Source organism: Xyrauchen texanus, chromosome 48 (assembly GCF_025860055.1).
Source record: "Xyrauchen texanus isolate HMW12.3.18 chromosome 48, RBS_HiC_50CHRs, whole genome shotgun sequence".
NCBI lineage: Eukaryota > Metazoa > Chordata > Actinopteri > Cypriniformes > Catostomidae > Xyrauchen > Xyrauchen texanus.
The window spans coordinates 8,584,413-8,605,626 of NC_068323.1; the positions used below are offsets into that span (position 1 = coordinate 8,584,413).

The 21,214-nt window shown below is 37.5% G+C and overlaps 1 protein-coding gene across 1 annotated transcript; it reads left to right on the forward strand.

The window, feature by feature from the left end:
• Nucleotides 1–1,515: 1,515 nt before the first annotated feature.
• enc3 (ectodermal-neural cortex 3) lies at nt 1,516–15,111 on the forward strand. Its single transcript, XM_052121890.1, has 3 exons — nt 1,516–1,642; nt 4,281–6,078; nt 13,647–15,111. Exon 2 carries the CDS (start codon nt 4,288–4,290, stop codon nt 6,055–6,057), a length of 1,770 nt encoding a protein of 589 aa, XP_051977850.1. The 5' UTR covers nt 1,516–1,642; nt 4,281–4,287; the 3' UTR covers nt 6,058–6,078; nt 13,647–15,111.
• Nucleotides 15,112–21,214: the final 6,103 nt, after the last annotated feature.

A 21,214-nucleotide genomic window follows, 5' to 3' on the forward strand; every position in this document is an offset into this window, starting at 1 on the left:
CCTGACAGAGCTTGAGAGGATCCGCAGAGAAGAATGCCAGAAAATCCCCAAATCCAGGTGTGCAAAGCTTTTCTCATCATACCCAAAAAGACTTGAGGCTGTAATCGCTGCCAAAGGTGCTTCAACTAAGTACTGAGTTAAGGGTCTGAATACTTATGTCAATGTGATATTTCAGTTTTGTTTTTTATATACATTTGCAAAGTTATCAAAAATAGAGTGTAGATTGATTTGAAAAAATAATAATTTAAAGCAGTTTTGCATACGGCTGCAACAAGGGATCTGAATACTTAACAAATGCATATAAATAGTGTATATACTGTATTTATGGATATAAGAAAATTAATATTATGCAATATGCTCAAAACTATAGTATCACTATTTGGTCTACGTATATTTATTGCCATGTTTAAGAGGGTTCTGTACAGCAGATGGCACTACATTACAACAGACATACTGAGGAGAAAATAGTAACTTCAGATGTATTCTATTATTTTATCCATAAAAACTGCATAAATGCATAAATACTTATTTAATGTACAATTGTTACAATTAATGTTCATATGTTCAAAATGTTCATACACAAAAAAAAAAAACAAACAAAAAAAAAGTTTATGCATTCAAAATTCCATCACATTGAATGAATTGGACATTTACATTTTATTTTTTTTGTAAAGTGAGATGTAATTTATTTTAATTACTGTTGTAAACAGGGCATTGGGACAGTAACGGTCATTTTTCAGCTCTAATAACTCTTTTATGAACGCTTGTGTTGGCAGGGGGTCTAACAGAATTTACAGTCAGACAGTACAGTGGGTTTGATGGTTATCCCAAAAAAACTCTCTAAGAGTGTCAGGTAAGAAAAACATAAAATAAAATAATAATAATCATGTTTGTCATACTGGAGTAATTTACTTTGGTAGGTAATGTCAGAAGGATAATTTAAAAAATAATAATAATAATTTAAAACAATTCTGGTATCACTTTAAAAATTAATAAATACAAAAGAACACAACAACTGAACATCACGATTTAATAATAACAACAACAATAATAATTATACATATATATATATATATATATATATATATATATATATATATATATATATATATATATATATATTTAATATTAAGATTATTTATTAAGATTAATATTTTACTGATATACATGTTTAATATCTGAATAGTATAATAATAATAATAATAATAATAATAATAATAATAATAATAATAAAAACCTATTAAGACGAGTGAAATATATATATATATCACCATGCATACACCATTTACACAATACATGGTCACATGGATGCTTACTCATTCACCGAAACACTTGTTAACTAGTAATAAGAAATGTTTCGGTGAATGACTAATTCTTATTAATTGTAAAGCGCGTCCTAAGATCCCCTTCAATCATCCTCCGCCATGATTGGCCATTTACGCGTGAAGAGGAGGAGCTACGGGGATCCACACTCACTCAAAGCTCGAGTCACCCAGAAGTAATGTTCTCCAGTCAGATCGGATCGGTCTCATAACGAGACATGTTACTACTGAAACCTTTGCGTACAAAGTCTTAAAGTCAAATACCTACTTGTAAAAGTCGAATGCATACTGTGAGAGTCCGAGTGTGGAGAGGAAATAAGGTAAGGTCATGCTAAATTTTAACCATACATAGTCTTGGAATGTAGTTTTGTTTACAACTAATTTAATCACGTGACATGTATTTTATATGATGTTACACGGTAGCGCTTTTAGCGAATACCTCTGTTAAATATTTTATATCCTTCACGTACCGGTTTTTAACTTTTTTTTTCATTCATTTAATTTTTCAAAAGATATTTATTAAGTATTATTAAGTTATATTTACTTAAACATTGCACGTGTTGCCATTGTAACTAGTTTCCACAAAAATACTTATGGTTGCTCCTGTTACTACTACTCTAAATAAGGATATATATATATATATATATATATTTTTCAAACAGTGCAATAAAATAAATACATAAAAAGATTCTCTCACGACAGTGGTTGTAGCAGTAATCATAGTTACTATGGCATTTTGGCAAAAAAACACGGTTACCATGGAGAATTCAAGGGTCTTTGTTGGTTGATGCATCTCAAGATAATGATGTTGTGGTGGCTGTGTAGAGGCTGTTGAATGTTTAGTTTGGCTGCTTCTTGTTACTTTTCATGACAATATTTTCCAAAGTTGCCTTATTATTATTATTATTATTATTATTATTATTATTATTATTATTATTATTATGTGCACTGTATTTATAATACAACATTAACCATTTTAAATGTTATTCATTTAACTATGGTGTAGTAGCATTCAAGCTACTTCACTATTTATTAAGTTTCAAGGTTCATTCTCCTCTGAAGATTGGTGGGTAGTTTTATGAATGGATGAAAAGATAATGAAGAGCGGTGACTTTATCTAAGATCAGAGAGGTTGGTGATAATTCATCGTCTGTGAATCAGTAACCCTTGTACTGAATAGGAGTACATAACTCGTGGTGAACTAAACACTACGCTTTATTGCCGTTTAATAAACGATTATGAGTTCACAAGAGGTCCAGTTTAGTGTCAAATATAAGATTGTTTCCAAGTGTAATTCTTCTAAGTATGATGATCCTGTACATCCATTGTAAGATTATATGTTAGGGATTTAAACTTTGCTCAACCTGGGACCGACTGAATTTAGAAATTGAATGGCTGAAGAGGATTTAAGCAGTTTGAAGTCTTAAACCATTTTCAACGAGGAAATGGTGATTTGAGGAATTTGCTGGGAATTTGTGAGGCTACAGTTTAAGTCAGAAGTTTACATACACTTTAGGTTGAAGTCATTTAAACTAATTTTTTAACCACTCCACAGATTTAAAATTGGCAAACTTTAGTTTTGGCAAGTCGTTTAGGACATCTACTTTGTGCCTGACATGAGTACATTTTCCAACATCTGTTTACTGACAGATTGTTTCATTTTTAATTGACTATCACAATTCCAGTGGTTCAGAAGTTTACATACACCAAGTTAACTGTGCCTTTAAGCTTGGACAATTCCAGAAAATGATGTCAAGCCTTTAGACAATTAGCTTCTGATAGGAGGTGTACCTGTGGATGTATTTTAAGGCCTACCATCAAACTCAGTGCCTCTTTGCTTGACATCATGGGAGAATCAAAAGAAATGACTTCAGAAAAAAATTGTGGACCTCCACAAGTCTGGTTCATAATTAGTAGCAATTTCCAAATGCCTGAAGGTACCACGTTCATCTGTACAAACAATAGTATGCAAGTATAACACAATGGGACCACAAAGTCATTATACTGCTCAGGAAGGAGACGCATTCTGTCTCCTAGAGATGAACGTAGTTTGGTGTGTAAAGTGAAAATCAATCTCAGAACAACAGCAAAGGACCTTGTGAAGATGCTGGAGGAAACAGGTTGACAAGTATCTATATCCACAGTAAAACAAGTCCTATATCGATATAAAATGAAAGGCTGCTCAGCAAGGAAGAAACTGCTGATCCAAAATTGACATGAAAAAAGCCAGACTACAGTTTGTAAGTGCACATGGGGACAAAGATCTTGGAGAAATGTCCTTTGGTCTAATAAAACTTAATAGTTTGGCCATAATGACCATTGTTATGTTTGGAGGAAAAAGGGTGAGGCTTGCAAGCCGAAGAACACCATCCCAACTGTGAAGCATGAGGGTGCAGCATCATGTTGTGGGAGTGCTTTGCTGCAGGAGGGACGGGTGCACTTCACAAAATAGATGGAATCATGAGGAAGGAAAATTATGTGGATATATTGAAGCAACATCTCAAGACATTGGCCAGGAAGTTAAAGTTCGGTCGCAAACGTGTCTTCCAAATGGACAATGACCCCCAAGCATATCTCCAAAGTTGTGGCAAAATGGCTAAAGGGCAACAAAGTTGAGGTATTTGTGTTCCCATCACAAAGCCCTGACTTCAGTCCGATAGAAAATGTGTGGGCAGAACTGAAAAAGCGTGTGCGAGCAATGTGGCCTACAAATGGGCCAAAATTCCAGCAAATTATTGTGAGAAGCTTGTGGAAGGCTTTCTAAAATGTTTGCCTTAAACAATTTAAAGGCAATGCTACCAAATACTAACAAAGTGTATGTAAACTTCTGACCCACTGAGAATGTGATGAAAGAAAAAAAAGCTGAAATAATGAATTCTCTCTACTATTATTATGACATTACACATTTTTAAAATAAATGTATGTAATCTCACATTTTATTTTTTGTCTTTTGTCTAGTTTAAAGATGTCTGTCAGTAATCACGAAAACCGAAAGTCAAGGTCTAGCTCCGGGTCTATGAACATTCATCTGTTCCACAAGACGTCACATGCAGACAGCCTACTTACCCACCTCAACCTTCTCCGCAAGCGACGGGTCTTCACAGATGTGGTCTTGCGTGCTGGACATCGGGCTTTCCCATGCCATCGGGCGGTGCTGGCCTCATGTAGCCGCTACTTTGAGGCTATGTTCAGTGGTGGCCTGAAGGAGAGCCGTGACGCCGAAGTCAACTTCCATGACTCTTTGCACCCTGAGGTTCTGGAGCTTCTGCTAGACTATGCCTACTCCGCCCGGGTCATCATCAACGAGGAAAATGCTGAGTCTCTGCTTGAGGCTGGCGACATGCTCCAGTTCCATGACATCCGAGACGCCACAGCAGAGTTCCTGGAGAAGAATCTGCATTCGTCCAATTGCCTTGGGATGATGCTTTTGTCAGATGCTCATCAGTGCCAGAGATTGTATGAGCTCTCTTGGCAGATGTGCCTGGCAAATTTTGCTAATCTGTACCACACGGAGGACTTCCTGAGCCTGCCAAAAGATAAAGTCCAGGAGCTCGTTTTTAGTGAGGAGTTGGAGGTAGAGGACGAAAGTATTGTGTATGAGGCTGTTATTGACTGGGTAAAAGCAGATATTGGGAGGAGACATCTTGATCTTCCTGACCTTCTGCGGTGTGTTCGCCTCGCACTGCTCCCGGAGACCTACTTGCTAAAGAATGTTGCATCTGAGGAGCTTGTCATGGGACACAAGGTGGGTCGTGAGATTGTGGAAGATGCTGTCCGTTGCAAAATGAAGATTCTTCAGAACGACGGAGTGGTCACAGGCTTCTGCGCCCAACCCCGGAAGGTCAGCCAAGCCCTACTGCTTCTTGGGGGCCAAACGTTCATGTGCGACAAAATTTACATGATTGATCACAAAACAAAGGAGATCACACCCAAAACAGACATCCCCAGTCCTCGCAAAGAGTGTAGCGCTTGTGCCATTGGCTGCAAAGTATATGTTACTGGTGGACGAGGGTCTGAAAATGGGGCTTCAAAAGACGTTTGGGTATATGACACCTTACATGATGAATGGTCCAAAGCTGCTCCAATGCTCGTTGCTAGATTTGGTCATGGCTCAGCTGAACTTGACCACATATTGTATGTTGTGGGTGGACATACATCCCTTGCAGGATCATTTCCTGCATCCCCATCTGTGTCTCTCAAACAAGTGGAACAGTACAACCCACAGTCCAATAAGTGGACGTTAGTAGCTCCTCTTCGAGAGGGTGTGAGCAATGCTGCTGTTGTAGGCGCTAAAAACAAGCTATTTGCTTTTGGCGGAACAAGTGTCAACAGGGACAAGTATCCGAAGGTTCAGTGCTTTGACCCCTGTGAGAACAGGTGGACTGTACCCACCACTTGTCCTCAACTCTGGCGTTACACAGCAGCAGCAGTTGTTGGCAATCACATTGTTGTAATTGGTGGAGACACAGAGTTCTCCGCAAGCTCAGCTTATCGCTTCAATAGCGAGACGTTCCAGTGGACCAAGTTTGGGGATGTCACTGCCAAAAGAATCAGCTGTCACGCAGTAGCATCAGGAAATCGGCTTTATGTGGTCGGGGGCTACTTTGGTGCGCAGAGGTGTAAAACATTGGACTGCTATGACCCCTCTACAGACTCCTGGGACAGCATAACTAGTGTGCCATATTCACTTATACCGACAGCGTTTGTCAGCACCTGGAAATATCTCCCATCTTGAAGAAAATATGTCTCTTATTTGGTAAGCATTGCCACATCCTCCCTAACATCCAGTGTATGAAGAAGATTTGAAATAGTAATCATTATTATTGATAAGGCCAAAGCATACTTTGTTTTTCCGTATGCCGTTACGTCTTCTGCATAGTGCTCATGATGCAAATTTCGTCATCAGAACAGTACCTGCAGACTGTTTGTGTGCAGCCTAGTTTGTCTAGACACGCGGACAGTCAAAGTCTTTACACGGCACTGCTAAATGGATCTCACAAACAGTTGTAGTGCGCATGCATTGAACACATCCATATGGGCTTGTGGTCAAAAGCGTATACTTTGAGAGGCTAAGCTCTCGACTGTGCGTGACATGGAACGGCAGACAGAAAAACGAAGTATACCCTAGCCTTTAGACTTGACAAAAACATGAGTAGCAAATAGTCAAATACTGTTAACCAGTTAACAAAAATGCTTTGAATACAAGCCCCAAAGACCTCCCCAGATGTACATAGCAGTAATTTTGTTTTTTGATGAGCAATATCTATCCCTAATTAGTGCTGTAGGGTGTCAAATAAAGAAGAAATGTTGCTTAATAGTATAAGGAATGTGGCAGCACAAATTACAGGGTAGTGGTGTTCCTCTGGAGCTTACAGGCTTTTCCATATGCTTCATGCAAGAACATAATCAGGTTTGTGCTTGTAATTCTGCTTATGGTGTGGCTTGTAAAACTTTTTTACACATTGCCCAGAAAAAAAAAGCTTATAGTTTGGTAACCTGGGTAGCTGGCAGATGTTTACAAATCTTCAGTCTAAGAAATAAATGGGCTAATGCATTGTTCTCGCAAGGGCAGATAGAAACAAGACCGATGATAACTCAAATAATGGTTTCACATGGATCAGCATTGTTTAGAGAAGGTGGGTTTGTTTGAGATTGAGGGTCAATGTTTGGCAAGAAGATTCAACGATAGTGACTGCACCTTTGCTGGAAGCTTTCATCTCTGTCAGATGGCGGTTTTACACATCTGACGTTAGTCCAGCATGTTCCTTATATTCATGAGGTCCTTCAGAATGTGCTTTTTATTTATTCTTAAACAGGACCTTGCTTGACGATTTATAAGAAGGAATATGAAATATGAAAACAGCCCATCCTGCGCACACTTGCAGCTTGTTACAGAGAGCTCGGCACACACTTAATGGGCAAACGCCTAGGGGAACTGCTGTTTGCTTTTCTCAATAATAAACAGATGGTTTGGGTGGAGACGGACAGAAGCGAGCAGGCTGCAAGGCCCCAGATCTGCATGTCTGCAGCTGACAAGTCTCTTTTATCCTTTTTTGACATTGAATAAGAAGCAATTCAGCTCTTTGAATATGACTAATTTGGCAATGATTTTTGATACTGGAGCAAGGTATGCACAATAGAGTACACTGCACTGTTTGGCAGCCAAGAGCTTAAAACTAAAAATACACATTGCTTCAGAAGCTGTCAGCTCTTAACAGTGGCAAGGAAAACAAATAAAGAAATTCTCCGTTGCTTTAAAACAAAATGACTTGCAGTACACCCTACAATGTTGCACATGCATTGCACCTTAGGTGTAGACATGCTTTTGTTCACATTTTCTCACCAGTCAGTCACGCCTATTAAATCGCATAGTTTGCTCTTTTAAATTGTCATTGCATGTCTGCGCGGTGAGTCATTATTTGATTTTGAGTTAGTGTAGTTAACTATTGAAATCAAGAGCACTGCCAGCAATTCACCCAATATTCTTGGCTGGCTTCTCTAAAACTGCCATATAATGCTTACTAGTTTTATACACCCAATGTGCAGTTCTCTTTCCTGTGTTATTCCTTTTGATACAAGAAGTTGGGGCGGGACATATTGAAAAGACCCCAATCAAAGACACAAATGCTACTGTATGTTTGGAATGAAATACTAGTGTACCTCTTAGTGCATACTGTGCAGTATACACTATATATACTGCTAACTAGGGCACGATTATGGCCAAAATCATAATTGTCAATTATTGTACTTGTGATTTATTAATATCGATTAAAGTAATGTGATGTTACAAAGTAGGCAACCGTGCAGTTCTTCAAAGTGGCAGATTTCAATGGTGGATACGAGCTGCGCTCCAGTGTCTTTTAAGCATGAAATACTATAAAATTTGTTAATATTAGGCCTAATAAACGTTATTTTAAATAGATATCTATGGTATAGTATAAATGTAATTATTGCTAAATTACTGCTTCAATTATTAGTCAACGTACAATAAATAATGACATATTCAAACTTATTAACAGCCAGTTTAAATGGACCAAGTTACGTAATGCGTTCAGTAAGCCCTTTGGTGGCGAGACCGGGGACCGTTCATCCCGTCAGATCTTCAATGGTGATCTTGTTCATGTAAGATCATCGTTAGATAATTTTTGACCTCAGAAGTTGCACTTTGGAAATTAAAAACAGCCATTTGCGATCAGAGTTTGTGCGATTCGTCAACATTTGAAATCTACCAATAGCAGCTGTGTGGCAAATGGTTTTTATTAGAGCAGTCGCGATAACAATGACGGTGATTTGTGGAATATGCTATTCATGCCATATACTTTATTTTGGCTACACCTCCAAAAAAATGAATTTAAGCATCTCTGATTGGCCATTGCCATTTCATTGCTCAACGGACTTGTTAGTGATTGGTTAGAATACTCAACCGCTGCAAAAACGCAGACTTAAATTGCACGCTGTAATCGACAGTTTTCAGCCGTAATCGCGATTAGTTTCTCAATTAATTGTACAGCCATACTGCTAACTATTTTTTTTTTTAAAATAGTAATTGAAATGGAATGTATTATGCAACGCTAAACATATCAGTACTATGCTACATTGTCATGACCACACTGTTACATAGTATGTAACATACTTTAGTATTTTTTTAAATTATTATTACCTCATTATTTGATCACACAGCCATGAAATACACCCTTGGTTACAGTTGGTTTATTGCTATCTTCAGTCAACTTAAATGTTGTCTAAATGCAAGACTACTAATCCAAAATGTAACATGAGCACGAGACAGGAAGTTAAAGTTCCTCTCACTTTTTGGTCTTACAGAGCAGAACATATTATCTGGAACAAATCCAAGATACACAGTATGAGTCTCTTGATGACACTTGAACTAGGCCGGCTATATTATCAATTATAAAAGTTGAGAAAAAGGATGGAGTGACCCTCAAGATCAAAACTAATGTTTTATTAACGTCAGCCCAAAAGCCATCTGAACGGAAAGATCCTATATTTTGGCATCTGCGTCCTCCAGGCGCATGGACATTATTCAGAGTAGCGCCATATTTATTTATTTATTTGAGTGAAATGAAAACGATCTGTGAGGGATAGAAATCTCGTTTGGATGAATAAATACAGAAAAAAAAAAAAAAAAGTTTCCAGAGAAATATTTCAGAAGACATAAACTTCCAGAAAATATAATGCCACTGAAGAGATTCAGTCTTCCTCACAGCCTTGTTTTTATTCCCGCCTAAATTAAATATGGCGCTTCTGCACTTCTTCGACATTTAGAGTCACTTCATCCCCGTTCTGCCCCGCGGCGCAGTTTGGATTAGCATAAAGTTAATCGAAGTTTTCTGACTCCTTTGCCCCTGAAAGGAAGATCTGCACAAAGAAACTGAATAATACAAAGGCTTAAAATTGGTTACCAGCCGTAAATGAATAAAGCAGGTCTCTCAATGGCGAACTCACGCCAAGTGTTTGTGTAATTAATCAGAATTGCGTAATACTCATACATCAAAAGAGGTGAAAAGGTTGCGATTCACATACGTAATACCCCCTTTGTTTCAGTCGGGGGTGCACAGACTGAGACTCGGGTTTTCTGGTAGTTTAGACATCAATTAGAGCTCAGTTCTGTGAAATATGAAAAGAAAATACCAATGCTAATTTATGAGGTTCAAGCCAGCGGCCGCCCTGTCACTGTGATTTATTTGTTAACCGGCTCAAAGTAATAACTCTGGCTCATTAATAAACATCGCCAGCATATTGGGAGGTGCTGCATGAGGCATTAAACCTAATAAATAAGGTGCTGACATGGAATTGATCTGTTAGAGGAGCAGATCTTGGATCGATCGGATGAATCGCAAAATGATGGCGAACGCCATAATTACGCAGCTGTTATTATTTCAGCCCAGCGACCCTCAGTACAACCTCTTACAAGCTCTAAAATACCAGTAAAACCCTCAGAAAAAGAGCTAAAGCCAGATCACCATTTAACAATTCACTGTGTTGGCTAAATATTTTATAAGTATTATTAATCACGAAATTCCCCAACCAAAAAAATAAGACAAAAATACTACCCAAATTTAGGCTATAATTTATTAATCGTGAACAATTGTGCTGTCATCTCTTATCAAATTAATTGGAGTAATAAATAAATGTATTGTTCAAATGTTTATATTTGACATATTATTCATCTCAGAAACCCTTGTTCTCACCCCTTAAAAAAATATTAAACAAATTTAGGCTAAACAAACAAATGTCATCCTTCATAAAATAAATACATCAGAGTAAAAAATACAAATGTATGAATCAAAATGAAATATTGTTTAATTAATTGTCAACCATTAAACAAAATGAAAATAAAATGACAAATCAACCAAATTTAAGCTAGCAATTTTATTATTAATCATGAAAAAATCTTGTGTCGTCATCCCTTATAAAACAAATATTTTAGTATTAAAGAAAAATTATCCCCTTTTCTCCCCAATTTGAAATGCCCAATTCCCACTACTTAGTAGGTCCTCATGGTGGCGAGGTTATTCGCCTCAATCCGGGTGGCGGAGGACAAGTCTCTTATCATGTGACTCGTCCTGCATGACACTGTGGATACTCGCAGCATGTGGAGGCTCATGCTACTCTCCACGATCCACGCACAACTTACCAAGCGCCCCATTGAGAGCGAGAACCACTAATCGCCATCACGAGGAGGTTACCCCATGTGACTCTACCCTCCCTAGCAACTAGGCCAATTTGGTTGCTTAGGAGAGCTGTCTGGAGTCACTCAGGACACCCTGAATTCAAACTTGCGACTCCAGGGGTGATAGTCAATACTCGCTGAGATACCCAGGCATAATACATTTGTGTATTAAGTAAAATTTATTATTCATATATATATATATATATATAAGTGTTATTAATCACAAAAACCCTTGTGTTCTCAGGCCTTACAAAAATAAAATGCATATATTAATAAATATTTATTACCGACATCCTTTTGATTTAAAGTTTTATTAATTATTAAAACCCACTGGGGTGTGAAATTTATTTAAATTTTAATCACAAAATTTTTTTATGCGACACTTAAAAATATTGAAATCGTTTTCTTAACATATAATTCTTTACTAAATGTATAAATAACATTTATATTATTTATATTCTTTACATTTATTCCTTAATATCCATCAAAAACTAGTTCAAAGTGCTTTACAAACAAATTAAATAATTACAGATTAATGCAAAATAATAATAATAATAATAAAATTAGACGTTAAATACAAAGACTTGTCCTTAAAGTTGTACTTTTAAAATGTGTTTAGATGCGTAACGTATGTAATGAAAGAACTAAAGAGGATTTTCAGTTTAGGTCTGTGCTAGGTGACAAGACTATGAAATCTAATAAACGCAAGCTGACTGAATCCCAGGCATGCGTTCGGGTCTTTAGGACTTGCTTTAATGGCATTTCTAAGGGCAACAAACTGGGCCAAAGGTCACCTGCCCTGGTGCTGGTTGAGAAGGGTGAAACCAGTGACCCTCATTGAGAAGCAGCGCTTGAACGATCTGAAACTCAAGCTAGTTATGCAACACTCAAGAGCTGTTCACTTTACTGAAGCATTCATGTGGCTTGTGTAGCCTGTCACATCTTAAAATATCTGCCATCCCACCCAGAAATTACTGGTATGAAATATGGGATGCTGTACTTGTGAAACAGTGATAGCGCTCAGATAGTGTTTTTAATGCTGCTGGAATGTTGTTCATTTCAACAATGATACTAAATAGGTGTCATAGACGATCCATTACAAAGCCATCCTCTTTATGGTTTTTACATACAACTCTACAATTAAATTATATCTGCATTTTATGGGCCACTAACCATTCACACATACCAATGCACCCAAAAGAAGAGAAAAGTGTCTAAAAATGTCCTAAAGGAACAGCTTGTTATATATGTTGAAAAACATGATTTCATAGATTTATAACATGTGTGTTTCTGGGCTGAAAAACATTTCATGGAACAATAACAATTTTATAGAGTGTGTTGTTTAAATACTTAAACGCGAGTGTTAAACAAACGTAATCTCATTAGTTTTGATTGTATGTTTAGGTAGACGCTTATTTTTATTATATACATTTATGGACAGCTTCTAAAATTAAGAGACGCAATTCCAGGTTCGGTCTTTAGAAAGAGGATAAGAGATTTGTAAACATTTGTACGTCACTAAAATTGAACGTACATAAAGGGTTTACATTTTAGGAGTTCATACTTTGATGTCGTATCAAGGTCTATCAAAACGTAAAAAATTGTATGTGTACGAATATGTATGTGCTTACAGGATCATGCCGATATATCAAAAATGCTTTGCGCAACTAAGTAAATTGTAGTCTTTAATGTTACAACTCTAAAGTTGTAGAAACGTAAAAAGTTAATATTTTAGACATTGTCTATACGTTACTATTTTACATAAAAGTGGCTAAACATAAAAATATAAAACTTACATATAATTACGTAAAACACTATGGATCACACTAACATTACAAAAATGCGCATCTAAGTGAATAATAAGTTAACGTTGTATGTTAAAGGTTTACGTTTTAGACATTGTCTATATGTTACTATTTTACGTAAAAGTGGCTAAACATAAACATTTTTTAATATAATTTATGTAAAATACTATGGATCACACTAACGTTACAAAAATGCGCATCTAAGTGAATAAAAAGTAACGTTGTATGTAAAAGGTTTACGTTTTAGACATTGTCTATATGTTACTATTTTACGTAAAAGTGGCTAAACATAAACATTTTTTAATATAATTTACGTAAAATACTATGGATCACACTAACGTTACAAAAATGCACATCTAAGTGAATAAAAAGTTAACGTTGTATGTAAAAGGTTTACGTTTTAGACATTGTCTATACGTTACTATTTTACGTAAAAGTGGCTAAACAATGTAAAATTTGCATATAATTTACGTAAAATACTATGGATCACACTAACGTTACAAAAATGCGCATCTAAATGAATAAAAAGTTAACTGTGCGAAAGTCTTTAAAGTAATATCTCTAAATTTGTACATGCGTAAAAGTTTATTTATTATTGCATTATTATTGTTTGCTTTAGTGTCTATGCAAACGTATCATTAAATAAATATAACGTAAAAACACCCACACATTTTACCAATGAGCTCATTCTGACATACCATAAATATTTTGCCCGACTAAGCGAGAGATTTTGTCATGTGGTCCATTTCTCACTGAAATGTTGAGATGAACCATGTTAAGTTTACAATATGTGTAACTCATTCTCTCTCTTTGCCCCCTCCTTAGATCTTTAGCGTTCTCTGGAATGCAGCGGAGTTAATCCCCTCTCCCTCCTTGCACTGGAAACCAAGACTTGGGACAGGGTGAATGATGGAAGTGGATCCATGGCAACCGGAGCCCATCCCAGCTCGCTTCACTTGGCCACGGCAAATGATCTGCTTGTAGCCAGAAATGCAGAAATGCTGTGAACGGATGTGCACATCAACCTTTTCCTCTAATCAAGGGTGCAACTGCTTTAGTTTGCATTACATGGATCCTTTGTGTTCATAAGTTAATTATAAACTCTTGCCTCTGGTTGCTTAAACGCATGAAACGGGACTCTTGGTTGACTCTGCAGGGTGATCTTTGAATGAGAATATTTACCCATAAAACTGTTGAAAGTGGCACAATTTTCAGGCTTTGCTGCCTTTAATATTTAGAATATGCTCTTTATTGTCACCTTGAATATTTAATATATTACACGGGAATATTCAAAACACTTCTCTGATCTGCACTGGACACTGGTTATCACAGTACTAGCCTGACTAGTTTCACACAAAACCTGTCAAGATTGTTTTTTGGGTCATATTTAACCTCAAAATCAAAATAAAGAATTAATTACATTTGGGATAGAGAAATTAAAGTCTGTTTTTGGACCAAAACTATTTTCTTTTTACATTTGGACATCATTTTCATGACAATGAAGCACATTTCTCCCCCAAATTATCATCACCATAATACTACAAATAATGAGTATTAATAAATGACTGTATTGGAGCAATTGGAATGACTCCAAAGTAAAATGTCACATGGACGCTTTATGGTAATATTTAAAATTATGCAAAAATATCAGAATTTTCTTCATACAAAAATACATTTTTAGGTGAAATGTGACCCGGACATGTTTTCAACTATTGTATAATGCTCGAATTACAATGTGAAGGACTGCTTTGATGCTGAGGTGGTTTTAACAACTTAAGCTGTTCGGATTTCTTCCTAATAACTTTGTGCCAAAAGTTTGTTATTTAATAATCTTTTCTTAGCGTGCACTAATCTAGTGGACTTTATAATTGTGGTCGCTGTACGTGAGCTTTGATTATCTTCTATTGTTTACAGTATGAACATTTTGCACATTTTCTAAAGACACTGTCCTCATTGTTGAATGGTCATCTACACTCATAAATGTGTTATTCTTCAATTTTAGACATTATAATGTGTTGCCTGAGGCCAAAGAAAGCAGCACAGATTTATACATGTTACCAGCTAAAAGTTGCATTTGCAAGTTCGTTGTTTTGTGTTGTTAAACGTCTTAATTAGCGTTCAAGTGCATTTTTGCTCACTTTTTTTTTTTATATCACTTTCTTTTTTTCTAGCATTTGTATTTTATTTTATGTGACTGTTTTGCCATTTTTAACAATCTTATTTGATTTAAAGCCAAATATTTCTTCCTGTTGGACAATAGTGCCCCACCCCCCAATAAAATATGTCTGTGAAAATGATAAGCAACGTATCAGCAGTTCTTTAGTCCTTGTTCTGTTGCACACAGTTTTCTGTCATGTATTGACATATTTCCAATTAAAACAAGAAGCTTGGTCCATTTTCCCAGAAAAGAACAACTGTAAAGTGAAATAAGTATAGCTGCAGAGCCCCCCAAAAAAAAAACAACAACACATTTTTGATTTCATTATGCTGATAAAGCCAAAATACTATAATTCTGTAGACTAAAAATCAAGTGTAACTCCAAGAACTTTCAAGCTACATCCACCAAACCTGGCACAGACCTTCAGACTGTTCTGACTCAGGTCGCCCAGACTTTTCTAACTTCTATGAATTATGGTTTTCGTACAGTGGACAATCAAATATTAAAAACAATCCCATAGACTCGCATTCACTCAATGTTAAACAAACGGGCCAAAGCTACTCAAACTTTAAAAATCCCAAAAATTCAAATGTAAACAAACTCACACAAGGCCTTTAATCTGTTTCAAGTTGCTTGAAGTTGATCTTTCTATTCTGTATCTGTAGCTAGCTCGCTGGCTAGCCATCTAGCCATAGTGGATTAGCGTGACTACAGTCTGCCAAGTGATAAGGAATGTCAAGCAACATTCAAAACTAGAAAAGCGCTGTGGAATTTGGAAATTGCCAGTCACACCCAGTCATTTCAGGTCTCAGTCGTTCTTAACCACAACGATTTCCAGCCACTCAAGAAACCTGCAACATTCAATTTGTGAACAAACTTTATGACTTCTACACAATGCTGTGATGGTTGTCTTCAGACACGACTCATAAGAGGGTGTGGGTGCATGTCATTGCACCAGCCTCATTCCACTCATGCCAGAGTAGGTGTTGTTAGTGGAAATACCAATGGATGGCACACTGAAAATACAGAGTACTGCAGACTGCATTCCTGTGCATGCATCTATCCCATCTATCCATCAATCTATCTGTCTTTAATTCCCTTTAAGAAACCCAAGATTCAATATGGAGGCTTCAAATATCAAGTGTGATTTCTGGAACTGCTTGTTCTCATGGCAGATAATTAAGCCCTCCGTGTTGGTGAGGAGATCAAACCTTCACTTTGCAAAAACATCCCTATTTGATCTTACCCACAATTCAGTTGCCACATCAAATCCTTGGCTGAGCTACAAGAGACAATCATACAGATAATCATACAGAAATCAGGCTACAGTAAGAGCCTGATGCCTGGCAGACGACTCTTGAATAAGTTATGAATGTGGAGGTCAAAATTCACGAATCCATGCGCTAATAGATCCGATCAGACAGCTGGGTGCACTGCCATGGGGAGCTTAAATGGGCCTTTTCAGACAGATGTCTTGGAAATAATTCGAGAACGTAATTTACAGCTAGTGCAGCCTTTGAGAATGCAGCAAATAGCATGAAAAATGAGATTTCTGCCCGTATTGAATGTGCATAATTCAGAAACCTTCTTGTAAAAAATTCAGCTGACAAGAATCTTGCGCTGGTGTCTGGCAGAGTTGTGTTATTTATTCCAATTTTCTCACTAAAGGTGCCAAAATTTTTTATAAAAGAGCTTCAGTAAATCACAAGCAAGCTGCAGGTGTAAGAGCAGATGGGCAATAGCAGGATGAATGCAACAAACCACAAAAAGGCACGAGTAAACAAGACATCTTCTTTTCGAAGGCATTCTGGCAGGGTGTCTATGTGCATGATTTTGTAAAGGGATGCTGAGACCACTCAAAAGGTCCTTTATCATGCAAAACGAGAAACCCAAAAATTCAAAAAACGTTCTGCCGGCAACTGCGCATAAGTACACCTACACAAACTCGGCAGAAGACAAAAGCACAACTGGATGGCCATTGTGGCGGGGGGTCTCGAAAGGAAGAATCGCAAAAGCGTGAAGGGATAGATGGAGTCGTTGGGTTTGGGGGTAGGGGCCGGTTGTCGTAGTCAGCTTCTGTTTGCATAGTATAGCAAACGCTTGTTGTGAACTGCTGCAGAAAGGGCGCACTGGGGTGGAATGAGCACACAGAGGGGGGAGGGGTTGAGAGGGTGTCACTCACACCCCCCTCCTCCACCCCCCACCCAAATATTGGCGTGTGTCTGCCAGGCGGATGCGTGCAGCTGGGGGCCCCAGGAACACAAAGGCAGCAAATTAGTGGAGAATCAACTTCCAGTCGTCGGCCCCCGTTGGGATCTTACCTCAAGGGCCCAGAAGCGTCCGCACCAACCGTCCACCTCTTCAGAATCTGTAATCAACCGCTATATCAATGAACTAATGAAAATGTTATGTGGCCTTTAGCGACATCCAGCCAAGCACGTTTGCAATTTACATCTTGTTTATGCTCTGGAAAACTTGGGAGCCTTAGGCACAGCTCAAGGAAAACTAACAGTCAAGCTGAGGTTTATAGGCCAACCAACAGAGCGACTCCCATTCTTTAAAATAACGCAATAGGCGCATGCAATTTGTTGTTGTCGACACTGCCAGACAAGTCAATGCAATGCGTAGATTAAGTGTGGCCACAAACAGACAGCTCAAAGTGCTGATGAGCGCTTTGAGGTTCTTCCTTTGAATTCCAAGGTGTGTTTGTGGTGTCTGGCCGCAGGTACTTTCATTAAATCAAGTCACGATCTGATCTGTGAGGAACGTAAATGGTTCTAATGGTTTACACCACACTGCGGCAACTGACCTCAAGGTGTGTTGAGCAACACCGTAAGCTTCCTCAGGTGATTTGATCAACTAATTATTCTGTTTAACTTGCTTAAATGCTCTCTTGCCGAAGTTTACGGATCCAAACCCCAACACAAACTAACACGCTTTAACACGTGTCGCGGGTTCTTCTGGAGCAAACATAAATCTTCCCTCTGCCAAATGCACATCACTCTGCATTAAACACAAAAGAAGTAGGCGTTCAAGGCTTCATCCGCCTTGCCAAAACATCCTTTTGTCTGCATGGCATAAAAGAAGCCAGCTTTTTGTGAAAACAATTGTGCACAGAAATATGAGTCTCTAGCTTCTAAGAGCGTTCTGACAGGAACGGGCAACGAAGAGGAACGCCATTTTGGTGGGTGCAGTAATCACTGTTTGCACAATGGAGCAATTATGCCGAACAGTGGGGGTGTATGCATTATGTGAAGACATCGCTTTGATGTTTTGCCCCGTTCAGCCGATGGCTCCAGGTCGAGGCGTAGCATCAAATTCATTAACATCTCTCAACTCGCTGTAGGTGAACAAAGGGGAAAAATGATGGTGTGATGAAAATGGTTCCTCTAACTTCAACTCTGTGCAGAGCAATATTGAAATTCACAATAGCTTATGCAGGAACAAGCCAAGGAATGTTGCAAGATGAAACAGAATTCGCTGTGTTCCTATGTGGGAGGTGGATTCTTTCCCCTTTTGCTCAAATGGTGATAAAGATGGCAGCTAGTCACTGTGGAGACATGCCATAGATGTTATTCGCACACATTCCACGGATGCTTTGCATGTTTGGATGCACGATGCTCTAAATAGTTCCTGCCCAACATAATGTCCCTTGTTTGTTTGGGAGGAGTGGGACTCAATGCTATTTCCTTAAGGAAAGCAAAAGGACAAGACGAGAGATGACAGGGAATCGCATCTCCACGCAAAGGCTTTGTTCAGACAGGCCGTAAAGTGAACAGTGACTGAGGCTATACCTATACGAAGCTATTACCGTGGCAACCAACACAGATATATTGGTATTTTATCACTTGCAAAAATGATGAACAGTCAGTCCTATAGATCAGATTAGAAAAACAAAGCAATCTAGAAACATCAGATATAATCTTGATTTAGAGAATCGCAAATGGGACCTTTGTGTGATTCCTAACGGGGTGTGGCAGATGTTATCGTCCCGGGTCTGCCCATCATGATATGGGTTTGGGTGATAATTATGGGCCACTCAACAGAACTGGCAGTTGAAAAGTGACATCAGGATGAATAATACAACAAAAGGAAGTGTGGCGTCTGTCTGTTCCCGTCTCTAGGGTGTAGGCGTGTCAACCTCTTCAACTCACAAGGTTAATGAAGCAGCTGCGAGCAGGGACGAATCGTATTTATCTGAACACTGTGTTTCATAGCACCAACTGATGTACCCATAACGGCAAGTGATTCATATTTCTGAAAAACAGTCCACTATTCTGCAAACCATCTTTTTAAAATCATATCAATATAATGTGTTAAATGGATGATAATAGGCTATACTGTAGATTTAATGGCACATTCTCCAGACCGGTTAAGCCATCGCGCTTATTTGGGAGATTCCGGTTCGAATCCGTCCTGTATTGTGTCCCGATCCAATTCCCCCCTACCTCTTCACAAAAACTACCAGCCTCCTTTCTACTGTCTTACTAAAATAAAATTGGCAATAACATTCGTTAAACCATGCAACATGTAAATTGTCCATTTTCACACAATATTATTTTTTTACATATTTATAAAAATAGTTTTAACTATTTGTCAACATTATACAAAAATGTTTGCAAAAATGTTTTGTGAACAATTTGTACTCATTACGCAACAATTTACGTAAGAATGGTTTTACAAACAATTTGACCCGTTTTGCAACAATTTATGCAAGAGTAATTTTATGGAAAATATGTTTGTCACCATTAAGCGACAATGTAGGCATCAATAGTTTTACAAACAAATTGGTCGTCATTATGCGACAATTTATACAAGAATGGCTTTACGAAAAAAACGTCACATTATGCGACAATTTATGCAACAATAGATTTACGGACAATTTATCACAATTACGCAACAATTTACGTAAGAATGGCTTTACAAACAATTTGCCTCCATTATGCGAGAAGTGAAGCTAGAATAGTTTTACAAACAAATTGGTCACCATTATACAACATTTTACACAAGAATGGCTTTCCGAAAAAATATTCACCATTATGCGACAATTTATGCAACAATAGTTTTACGGACAATTTGTCACCATTATGCGACAATTTAAATAAAAATGGCAATATGAACATGTTGCATACATTATGTGGTAATTGACGCTAGAATAGTTTTACCAAAAAAATGTCACCATTACGTGACAATTTATGTAAGAATGGCTTTACGAGCAATTTGTCACCGTTTTGCAACAATTTACGTAAGAATAGTTTTACAATAAATTGGTCACCATTATATGACAATTTATGTATCAATGTTTTATGAACAATTTGTCTCTATTATACAACAATTTACTTAAAAATTGTTTCAGGAACAATTTGTCACAGTCATGTGACAATTTAAGAAAGAACGACTTAATTTACAAACATTATGACAATTTACGTAAAAATGGATTCATGAACAATTTGTCACTATTATGCTACAGTTTACAAAATAATAGTTTTACCAACAAATTGTTCACCATTATATAACAATTTATGCAAGAATATTTTTACGGACAATTTACGCACAAACGATTTTACAAAAATGTTTTGGCCATTATGCGACAATTGAAAAAATAATCTTTTTACAAACAAATTTGTGCCCAATATGTGACAAGTTTCTAAAGAATAATTTTACAAACAATTTGTCTTCATTATGCAACAATTTATGCAAGAATAGTTTTACGAATAATTTGACCAGCTCCTTTTATACTCGTATGTCCGGGGGAGTGGCATGCAAATTCCACTCGCCAATTCCCATTGGCCTTTTCTCAAAGATCAGAGGTGTTTTGGACTCCCAAGTGCGACCCCTAGTGTCACTACATGGATACAACATCTCGTTCCCTCCATCAGGGAACGGAGGTTACGAAAGTAACCAGGATGTTTCTTTATCTGATTATCGAACAAATTCTGAACATTAATAATGATCAAAATATGTTAGTTGCAGCACTAAACTGCTGTAACACTTCTCTAATTAAATCACATTATGAGAACATTGAGAGCTGTAATGCACTCCACAAACAGGCCAGACGACAAAACAAAAAATAAAGGCCAACATCGTTCAGTCACCCAGGGCATTGATATTTATAGATCATCCAGTTTGGCAAGAGCTTTTGCTTTTTTTCTCCCAACAATTATTTGGCAAAGGACGAGAGTGTCGTACGTGCACACACAAACTCGACCCCAAATAAAGATTTGCCGTCCTGTAA